Below are 12,346 nucleotides of genomic sequence, written 5' to 3'. Positions count from 1 at the left end.
TTAGTACCCATAACGAGTGTGATGTAAACTGTTAGTGCGAGGTACTCTGAAAAACTATTAGTGCAAATCCAAATGCACTGGCCAAATAGTGGGCGATAACAATGTAATGCGCAGGCTCAAACGTAAACTACCATACGAATTGATTAGTAGACACATGGAGTGAGATATAATAATCTCTAGAATAAGTTAGAATAGTCTTTAGAATAAGTGAGGATAGACTTTAAAATAAATTAGAATAATATCTAGAGTAACTTTTAAATTACAAGTTCTACAGCAGATCACTTACTGAAACACACAGAACAATTTCTACATGTTTTGATAATTATATTATATAACGGAAATCATACGATAATACTTATTAACCACGGTCAGATTGTTGAAGTTCTAAGAGATTAATTAAAAAAAAAATAAGAAAAATAATGCATGCCGCAAATGGAAGCTTTACGGCACGAAACGTAGATATATACAAATCTATGATGGTGCTACCTTCGCAAAATATAACATGTATAGCTTTAAAGCTTGATGTCACTCATACAGTAATATGTAAAGTGTTAATACAAATAATTTCAGAATGATTTTGCGTGGTCCCAGCAGGTAGGCGCTGAGAATGTCATTTCGCCGAATTTCAGTTAGTCTAAATTACCATTACAGGGACCTGTAATGAAAATATTTGATTAAGAGAGCATTTCTTTGGTTGCCGATTTCAAACGCATCACGTGACTAACCTCTGACATATTCTACTGACAATTAAATTTCAAATAAAACCAAAATGTTATTTTTCAAAGCCATTTATTAAATAAGTAAATGTATATTATTAATCATATATAATGTATATAAATAAAAAATAATGAAATATAAATATATAAATAAAAAATAATTAAATGTGGATATAAAAATGTCTGCAATCTAATTGAAAACATGACATATCTCGTGGCAAATATAATCAAAATTGTTTATAGCTGTTTTTCCCTTTTTTATGTCCTTTATGTGCTACCAATTCAAATAAGATGTATTAAAGTTTCTATCTTTTTGTTCCCTGATACTGAAAACAAAGCAGCGCAGCTGAAAGTCTGTGTCTGTTAATATTTTACTTACTCGTTCAACACAAAAATGTATTGAGGCAAGTTATTATTATTTTAACAATGCTATAGTGAAAACTATGGAACGGATAATTAAAACAGTTAAATTGGATCATATACGTCAAAATGGAGAAATCATACCAAAAAGTAATACTTTAAAAGCAATAAAAAATTAAAACATATGTTAAGGAGTTAAAAAGACAACTGAAGCATCTATTAACATTATAATAAAACAAGGAAGTTAATCTCTTGTCTATAAAATCAAGCTCATCCTATTGGTTTGCAAGTTGTACTAAATCATTTTGTATTAATGTATTTTATTAACATCCTTGTTGAAAAGGTTTCGGTTAAGGAGCTTAAGCTAAATAAACCTTAGCCTTAAGCTAAATAAAAAGCAAAATATTAATTACTAGCGACCCGCCCCGGCTTCGCACGGGTGCAATGCTGATACTAAATTAAATACACTACAGAAAAAATATAAACGTTGTATATAAAAACATAGCGGCCCGCTCCGACTTTGCACGGGCATAAAATATATATGCCTATGTCACTCAATGAAAACATGATTAAAATCGATTTTTGGTTCATTCATTACTGCCCTTGGCCTGCACGCATTAAATTTGGAGTAAAACAATTCCTCTTCCCCTATACTTACTATGAAGATTTTCCGCTATCTTTGGAATATCTAAATTCATACAATTTTTATTACATTACACATTTTTAAACGCAAATTTTAAATTTGTAATATCTCCGAAAATATTTGTTTAATTTACATGCTGTAAGGAACCATATTGATCTATATTAATTGCACACTGTATTTAAGGTACTTAATTCGATAAGGATTAATGCCGTATTGCTTAAAATAGCTTCGTAAATAAGCCATTTTCTCACGTAAAAAGTAAACAATAAAAATGGTTAATGTGGGTTATCCCTAAAAGATAAACATATACCATCGCGGACTTTTTTGTAGACCTTTTTATGGTGTACAATACTTTAGTACATTAATTTGATCTAACTCGTAGGGTTAGGCAGCGTTTTTGCTAATTGCTAAATAAGCCTAAAAAATAGGTTAATTTACGACATCACGTTAGAAACCTCTAAAATTAGCAATGTTCCCTTAGTATATTATGCATGTATTATACATATAAACCTTCCTCTTGAATCACTCTATCTATTGAAAAAAACCGCATCAAAATCCGTTGCGTAGTTTTAAAGGTTTAAGCGCACATAGGGATATAGGGACAGAAAAGGCGACTTTGTTTTATACTATGTAGTGATAAGTATCTTAACCAATATACATTTGTTTCAAGTAAATGAATTAAATGATTTCTTCTGTGTTCTATTCATGTAAATAATAATATATATGACCACAAATGCTTTATATAAATAATTGTAAACTTACCAAATAAAAGCAATGCTAAGTCACACATATCCTTAATCTAGCTCACTTGGAATTTTCTTCCAATGAAAACTATATCAGGTTTTTTATTTCTGGACAGACACTGGATACACCACATTTTTGAGAATGAAGATACATCATAATCAAATAATAGTGATTATGTTTAAGACACAAGAATGCTGATCGTACTTTATGTCAGACACTCAAAAATGGCATCGTAAACAAACTGAAACAAACAATTGCGTTCAAATGGCATTGTAGGCCAATTCAAATGACCCAATCAAAAAAATGGTTTCAGAGCCATCACTGAATAGACCACGCAAAACATTTCCTCGGTTTCGCCTATTTAAGTAAAACGTCTATATATATTCTATGATGTCAGTAGAATAAAATGACATGTGTCAAATCATAACATTGCATAAGCCTAGCGACATTTGTTAGAAAACCCTGTAATAACTTTCCAGTATACCTGGTATAATCTACCATAAGTTCCATCAGTAAAACAATTACAGAGGAACATGGCTTAACGTAATACAAAAAAATCACTGGAGCAATAACAAAATCATATTGCATAAGAGCACTGAAACTATTTATGAACCTTTCATCAGTCGAAACGCTTTTTGCATTTTATAGTTTATTTTTAGTTGTAGTGGTTGTGCATGTTTATGAATGAAGAACGGTTTCGTTAGTGCCGCGTATATTATATACGTGTATATTTTATCGATTAATCAGAAACATTTTAATTAGGTTTGGTGCGTTATTGTATATGATTTTTAGTAAACGGTGTTAAACAATAAAATAATGGCGTATTTCCAACTGGCAATAATAGTTTGCTTTACAATAAATCTTTAAATAAAGATACTGTCATAATGGTGACTAATTAGAAGTTACAGGTAAATATTTAAGATGTATGGCGATTTTTCGTAGTAATGACCACCGAAAAAAAATATCGATATATCGATATTTTTTTGAGTTTTCGATATTTTTAAAAATATATCTCCTCTGTTTTTTAAACATCAATCAGTCTCTTCAACAGCGTATCATGTAGGTTTTTACATAATCTTTTCCAATCATCTTGGATAACATTTTTTAGTTTAACTTTGTTAAATTGTCTACCATTTACACAACACGTGCTAGTTTACCCCAACACCACCTTTCATAAAATCAAATATATTGTGAAAAACAAATATATTGTGTTCTGAAACAATAGTATTGAAAACAAGCAGTATTGTCTTGTTACTGTAATAAAAATGCAGGAATGTTGATGAATACAGCTGATTAAAGTCATCAAAAATCAAAATTTAGCCCATCAATATATCGCAATGTTTTGGTTTACAATATTGGCCTGTTTATAACATCTAATTATTGTCATTAATGTTTTAAAACATTTTACAGACATTTGACAATATGGCCCACCATTACCAATCCAAATCGAATCAGAGATTCTGACGCATCAAACGGCGTTCTATCCAATTTTAATTAGAATAAAAATCTGCTGCTATTTCATTATTTGATATGATTGGGGCGATATGTTGCATGACTCAAGCATAAGTACTGAAAGTCGAAAAAAATTGTTGAGCTTTCCATGATCTAGCGTCTGCATACACTGAATAACTCAATAATGCGAGATGGAGAACTGTTTTTTTATGTAGAGTTCATCGAATTTAGCAGTTAATTTGGGTTGTTTTCATATTTGTGTACATTCATACATTATCATCGGTATGTTAAATATCGCTGAACAAAATATATGCAAGCATCTATTATATTATGACTACATATTAGCCATGCTAAAAATCATCGATATATCTACTTTCACATGTATTTTTTGATATTAAAAAAATTAATGAAATCTCCTAATTATAAAAAAAACCTTTTCGTTGATTTTAATAAACCTTTTAAACGAATATTTTTAATAAAACTTCGCTACTTTTTAAAATGCTTAAGGAATATGAATATTTTTTTGGCCCGATATATTAATACTTTGAATTTTTCTTAAAAATTTCTATATTTTTTTTGTAAAATATCCATATCTTTCATGGTTGTTCGATAATTTCGATACCTTTTTTGCTATATCAATATATCTATATTTTTCTCGGCCTCCGACACTCTTACCATAGATTATTTTAAAATATTAAAAAACAACAAATAAAATGAAATTTTCCCAATAATTCTTGTTCATCTTCGGAGAACGGCCTAAATTGCGGTTCATCAATTATAAGAAAACCGGTAAACATAAACGCCGCCATTTCTTCCTCATGAAGACTCATCACTCAATAACTAATAAAATAATTTTATTAAGATTTTTATTATTACTAGATACCTCTAGTCCAATAGCCCCCTAATATATATGTATATATCATCTTCATAAAATGATATATTTTTCTTTATAAGTAGGCTTTAACTTCTTCTAGGCTAGACCTACTTCTGCTAATGGTCACTGGGTGCCGGATAAGGACCATAAAGTGACTTTTACTAAATCTTTTTAAAAGTATAGGTTTAAAGGTTAGGACAGAATCAGTACTTATTGATTGAACTGCATAAAATTATATTTACCTATAAATACTCATCATTATATAGCATAGTACATCTATTTTAGGTTAATAATAATTCATAAACCGCGAAAATACGAACCAAGTAATTTTTATTTAACGAAATAATTAACTAAAGCCAGGTTTGCCATTATTAGAAAATTGATGTATGACATTATGTAAATATTTTATGTGTTTTCCAGGGAACAATGGAGATTGGGGTGGTAAAAATAGCAGAAGACAGCGACTTTTCCATGCTGAAACGACTAGTAGACAGTCACGATGATTGGAAATTAGAATACGACAACAAAGCAGATGAGACAAAGGTTAGTTGTATACCTATATACTAAATTTGTTAATATCAGCGTTTGATATTAATTTTCAAGTATTTAAATGTTTTATAATTGAACTAAAATTTATTGGTTGTTTGAGTTCTCGCTGATTGACAACAGAAATTGATAATAATATACAGTCAAAAATGCAATTTTTATTTTGCATAACAACATATTTTTTTACTACATTGAGTGAATCCAAATTTACTCATCAGGATGCGCTTTTGCAGGGAATTTTAGTTCATGATTATTTTATGAACATAGTAATTGTCATAATTGTGTCATTGTGGTCATTGTAGTCACGTGAAGACTTATAGTGAATATAACATATGTGAAACCAACTGTGTTGGGATCAAAGCTTCAAAAATTATAATTTTAACACAGACAGATAATATTTGGTCATGTTAAAAAATATTAAAAAGAAACACTGAATACTAAATTATATAATGGCTTACATGGACCTTTAAGAACTCGTTAATACCTCCAACAAAACTTGTTTTATTCCATTATATTTTAAGATATACAACCTTTGTTGGGTAGAAAAAAATATGTAAAAACTAAAATAAATAAAAAGTAACAGGTAGCAATAGGACTTGCAGTAATTCAGTTAAAACTTGCATGTTGGTCCATTAAATTTCTGCTTGATTGAAGTCAGTAACTTTTTGAATGAAAGATATATTTTCGGATAAAAACGTTTTATTTCTCAATATATTCTCTATTAACTCAATATATTTAGTTCAACGTTTTTCCAATTTTTTGTTCCTTCCAAATAATAGTTTTTCTCAACGCCTTCAAAATTGGCCTTCGTTTGACTGTGATATCAACTCAAATCTCTTAACACCCAGGCATTCTTAGTAGTCAAGTAGCCACAGGAGTCTAAATGTAGATAATATTCTGGATAAGGTAGTATTTCACAGCCCAATTTATCGATTTTCTCCATGGTGACCCCAGTGATGGAGCTCCATTTTTTCTTCAGCAAATGCGGTCGTTTTTGCTTCAGATCAATATCAAGTTTGTTCCAAATAATAGCTATCGGTGATTGTTTTACAATTACAATACAGTGGTATATTAATAAATGGCAAATAAAAGGGGAGATAAACTAAAATGTGATAACTATCGTGGACTATCTCTTCTATGCATAGCATACAGAATTCTCACAAAATGATAAAATCAACAATGAGAAGAATAAATTCAATATCTCGAAAGGCTTAAAGTAAGAAGATAGGCTGGCCCTGATAGAATACATAATTAGACATCGGGAATGAAAACCTACTACAAAACAAGATGCTACAACTGGTTGCCTGTAACAGCAATATTATGAGCCGAAGAACAGAAGCATCGCTCATTGCCTGCATTCTAGGGACGTTCGAATCATAGTGGTAGACAATTTTCAGTCAGTTGTTCACTTTACAATAGAACTGAACTCGCCAATAAACCCTATATCGCAATGTTCCACGTACTAAAATCTAAAAATCTACACCCTAATAACAAGCTGGGAGTCTACAAAATATTATTAACAAGACCCATTGCAAGCTATGGAAACGAAGCGTGGATCATGACGGAAAGAACAAAAAACATGCTCAATGTCTTCGAAAGGAGGGTATTGAGAAAGATAATGGGACCAATTAGAGACAATGACATTTGGAGAACTATATCTAATGAGGAATTATATAATCTGTTTAAAGAATTCATCAGACTACAACAGTGACAGTGGGCAGGGAATTTGATAAGAATGGCAAAACAAGAGGTTACTAAAAATAATTCTAGACAGTCAAATGCAGGGGAAAAGTTCAGTGGAAAGATCCCGGAAACGCTGTGAACTCAGGAAGAAGCATGCGAGCTTCTGGCATTCGAGTCTAGAGAGCGACAGGAGGTAAACAGACATGGAGGCAGGTTTGAGCTGTAGCACCATGGGAAGAAGAAGACGAAGAAGAGTTGATTGCAGCAATGATTAATTTAAAAATTCTTTATCTCTGAATTATTAGACTGCCCTCGTATAACCTTAAGCTCTTTATTAGTATTATATTATTTACACCATTTATTTTATGTACAAGTATTCCGTCCTATTTTATTGTTATTCATTTCCTACTACAATATCTTTACAAACTACAACTATTTAATCGCGAAATGACAACCGACCAGCAAAATATTATAGTTCATAGTTCATTCTCAAATATTCAGTGTTACTTTTATTATCTTACAACTCTAAAAATTAGATTTTGATAAATATTAATGATGTTATAAAAATATTTATGTTAAGATACGCATATTTCAAGTATTTATTATATAACATAAAGTACACTAAAATTATAAAATTGAAGCCCAGTTATTCTGTTCCTCCTGTTAATTAGTCCATATCGTTGAAATATTGTTGAAACTGAGTGACTAATTGTACAAACACCGCGCGAAATGGTAAAACGTATCAATATTTGTAAACTTACTAACAGATTGTGGGTAATATTTTATCTTTTATCCAGGCAAATTTTTATTATTATATATACAATAATGAATTTAGTACCTTTATCCTAATTTAAACACTCTAACACAACATAATAATAAACCAAAATAATGTTTTTTTTTCTGTGCAAAGTATCTAAATATATATGAATGTCTATCAAGTTTTTACACTTTTTCACGCTTTCGTATCATTGATTTTTATTCCTATTTCCAACCAGTTATACTTCTTTCAGTTATATGGATGTTGGGATTCATTTTTTTTTCTTTTTCCTACTGTGTGCATTCTATAATTATATTTGTAATATCTTTTTGGGAACTTCTCAAAATATGCCATAGCCACTTAGCGTTTTACTGTTTTATACTGATATGTATTTGGGGCTGAGATCGTTTTCCTTATCAAATTTCGAAGAAGGATTCGAACCCGTGACTATCGCAACAACAGGGGACTGTCCTATCATCTTGACCACTGTACCAACCAATTCGGCAATTTATTTTCTTAATTCGTATTTATTTTTATATTTTTATATTTATATTTGTATTCTCTACACATTTTGTGGTGTTTTTGCTGACTTTATTATTATCAATAGTATTTTCCTTCTATGTTCATTTCTTCATCGACTTGTTTTGTTACTGTCATTGTTTCTGAAATAAACATTATTATAAAACTAATTAGAATTTTAAATATTACTTTCTTTACCTTTTATGTCTATCTCTTTGTTTACATTTTCTGGTGTTATTATTCCTAGATATTTAAACTTGTATTCTAACTCATGGTTTATTATTTTTCGCTTTATTACTTTGTTTCTGTTGCCAACTCTCATAATGCTTGCATTTTTTTTCTCAGTCGTTATACTTGTTATTAGTTTTTTCTATCATTTCTACAGTGCATCTTTTTTACTTACAATATTTAAGTCATCTATAATCTGAATAGTTTATATAAAATATGCTTATATGTTTTATATGAAAACGTAAAAAATGTTAGAAAAAACACAGATAACCGATACAAAAAGTATAAGAAATAATCAGAAGAAATACCAAAAGCAAGTAGGTAATACCTCACTAGCTTGAGGTGGCTAAAATGGTGGGTGTTACTCAACAGTTATTATATCATGCCCACAATGAATCAATAAATATCTCAAAACAGTTCTGATATGCTTTATTATCAAGGGAGGTGTTACAAACAGCATAGATTGTTAAGCTTTCCTTCTAAGAAAAAACTCTTGAATCTAGCGAATATGAACAATGCACAGTCTAGTAGATCGAACAACAACAAGACATCAGGAATTCATTCCCCCCGATGTCAAGATAATATCAAATCCACAAAAAGAGGATTAGCTTAACTATAACTGGAAGTGAACCATTAGAGTAAATTCCAGTATATTAATTAGCCTAGAGGTAAATTGGTGATTTCAGGGTAAGGTGAAGTGAGATCTTTCATGTTTTAGGGAAAAATATTGGATATCTTCTTCATTTGGTTTCCAAATTATCGCCTAGTTCTTTGTTTATAACGAAGTAATGGTAATTCATTGAAAAACTTTGTTTTGAAAACGTTAAATTACTAATGTAACTCCATCATTGTACCCCATAAGTACAAGTATTATCATTTAAATAAAACTATTGTTTATAAACAATTATCATCATTTCAATATCCATATTTTTTCATATATGCCAAAACTTGGAACATTCCTTCCTGATTCCATAACCATAAGATCTTCTTAAAAATCATCCCAGAAGACATCCGGTTTTACCCAGCCTGGCGTGACTGGTATCATTTTCCTTCTAGAATCTTGCAGTCTTGACTAAAGACAATCACAAATATTAAACAACCACAAACATAAATTTACGACCATGCCCCAGCAGGATTCGAACCCGCGACTATCGCAACAGTAGGAGACCGTCCTATCGCCTTTACCACTGCGCCAACCGAGCCGGCTATAATAATTTACCTTTGATTTAAACATTTCAAAAAAAAATTATAAGAATCCCGAACATGTAATCAAACAAGAGTATTCTTAAACAATGGAGAATGTTGGTATTGCCAATAAAAATCATAGAGCTCAGATTTACTTCCACCTTTTTTTATTTATTATTTAATTGTTGCATTGTTACTAGTCGTTTATATAATATTCTCATGAAAATGGAGTCTTTCCTCATGCCCCCTTGCAATTATCTTGATATCTTGACTGACTGTGGCTAACCTATAATTGAACCCCGTATGTCCATATCGATTTCAATATTTGCTTAAATAACAGCAATTTATTCTGTACTGATAATTGTGATTTTCTTCCAATTAGCCAGTACATTTTCCTATATTTCAATTCCAGTTCTTTTCTTTTCTTCTTTGTATGTTCCTTCCAGCGAAGTTTTACATCAAGATTCATTCCGAGATATTTAGCGTTGTTTCTATATGGAATGATAGTATTATTTAATGTTATTGGTGCTTGTACGGTCTGATTGTAGGTGAATTGCACATGCACAGATTTACTTTCATTAATTTTTTTCCAAGCTTGTGTCCAATTATTTATATTGTTATCTAATACAGCAGTATCATCAGCGAATGTAGCCATCGTAATATGCTCCATTTCTGGTATCTCACAAGTGTAGAGTAGATAAAGCATTGGCCCCGGTACACTTCCTTGTAGTATACCTGATTTAGCTTCTTTTATTGTAGAGTTAGCTTCTTTTTATTTGATTCTAAACATTCTGGTTGTAATATACGATTTTAATAGTTCAGCGTGTTGTTTTGGTAAAATTTTCAATAGTTTATGAACAAGGCCATCATGCCAAACCTTATCGAAGGCTTGTGCAACTAAGAATATAGCTGAGCATACTTGTTTACTTTCGTAGGCTTTTTCAACAACATCTGTTATTCTGTGGATCTGGACAATTGTTGAATGCTTGTTAATAAACCCAAACTGGTGTGTTGGTATGAGGTTTTTTCCCTATGATCGGTTTTATTCTTTTCAACAGCAGTTTTTCAAAAACCTTAGATATTACTGGCAGCAGTGATATGGTCTATAGGCTTTTATTTCGTTTGGTGACTTCCTAGGTTTTGGGATCATTATAATTTCCGCCATCTTCCTAATATCTGGGGCATGTTTTAATCTAAATGTATTGATCAAGTTGGTGCGTTTTAAAATTCCCTTTCTTGGTAGTTTTTTGCAGTAATTCTTCTGTTTTTAAATCGTGGCCTGGTGATTTCCTGGGTTTAATGTCACTTTTAATAACATTGGTTAGCTCTTTCGGCGTAACTAATTCAATCATCGAATTTTCAGCTTCTGTGTCCGGCAAATTATATTCAATATTAGATTCGTTTGGTTTGAAAGCTTTCTCTAGATATTCAGCAAATGCCTCTGCTTTTTGATGATTGTCATATGCCCAATTCCCACATAGGTTTCTTATAGGCGGACTGTGTAGACATGAGCGCTTTAGATATTTTGTGGCTTTCCAGAGTGAATAATCAGTTTCTTTATCACCTGCTAAATTAATTCCACCTGACAATCAAATAGGATCATCTCGAATTAATGGCTCTTTTTTTTAAATTAAACGCAAATAAATGTTATAATATTAAATTATTTTCGAATTTTAAGTTTTAATTTCTTTCATTTATATTGTCATATAATTTTTTTTATTGGCTTTAGACGGATCCAAAATTGTTTCTAAAAATATTTGTTATTTATGTTACACGAATTAATATAAGTACATTAGTATGGAAGGTATCTAGACAAAGCTGAAAAAACAAATATTTATCGTTGAAATGTTTCACCATTATGACCCACACCATAGGTAAATATTCATAAAGTATACGTACATACCTGATGTAAATAGATAAAAAAATAGTTCCTTATTCGACTTAAAAAGAGATATTGTAAAGAAGACATACCAAGATTATAATGTCACGCCCAAATATCAAACAATGACTATTGATTTCTAATTTAGATCTTGGTGATAGATGGACACTTCTAATATGATAGAAATAATTGAAATAAGCTATTAACAGGGCCAGGCAACTATTAACACTATACCTTCAAATTAAAGCTACATTGTACGTCTTCTGCGGTTTAAGTTTATCTTATAGTAATAGTTTTATTTATTGTTTACACACATCAAAAGTATATGATTCTTGAATACTAAAAAATAAACAAAAAAAAAACACGAAAATAGATTACAAAAATGTGAATAGACTCAATTGAATATTGTTTCATCCATGACATAGTTGACAGGCTATGTTGAAAAATATTTTGAAAAAATTTATATGTACCAAGCAAAAAAAAAACGATTATTTTACAAATTGACGCTGAATGAGAATAATATTAAGGGTAAATGATGTGGCTCGGTGAATGGAGGTAAAACGAAATGAAACAGTGGTGTTTACATTATGTACCGTTATTTATTAAACTAATATAAAAAAATGTGAAAAACACAATTAGATAAAACGGATGGCAGCGGTGTTACCTGGAGACGAGGCTTGGGCAGTCGATGGTGGCATGTCTAAACCAAACGATGGTTGAGCACTGAATGAATGGAAATACCCTTCAATAACATCCCAGA

At 30.7% G+C, this 12,346-nt stretch overlaps 1 protein-coding gene across 3 annotated transcripts in view; it reads left to right on the top strand.

The window, feature by feature from the left end:
* LOC143190458 (START domain-containing protein 10) overlaps positions 1-12,346 on the top strand; it is a 70,996-nt gene that overhangs the window by 44,219 nt on the left and 14,431 nt on the right. For all 3 annotated transcript variants that reach the window (XM_076394766.1, XM_076394765.1, XM_076394767.1), the window contains exon 2: positions 5,210-5,332. In XM_076394766.1, the coding sequence (XP_076250881.1) occupies positions 5,216-5,332 (117 nt within the window). In that variant the 5' untranslated portion in view covers positions 5,210-5,215. The remainder of the gene's footprint in view (positions 1-5,209; positions 5,333-12,346) is intronic.

Source organism: Rhynchophorus ferrugineus, unplaced genomic scaffold (genome assembly GCF_030347505.1).
Source record: "Rhynchophorus ferrugineus isolate W39M unplaced genomic scaffold, kcgeb_rfMv2 rfM2, whole genome shotgun sequence".
Lineage (NCBI taxonomy): Eukaryota > Metazoa > Arthropoda > Insecta > Coleoptera > Curculionidae > Rhynchophorus > Rhynchophorus ferrugineus.
The sequence above is the reverse complement of the archived record's forward strand: the minus strand, read 5'-3'. Positions and strand labels throughout refer to the sequence as shown.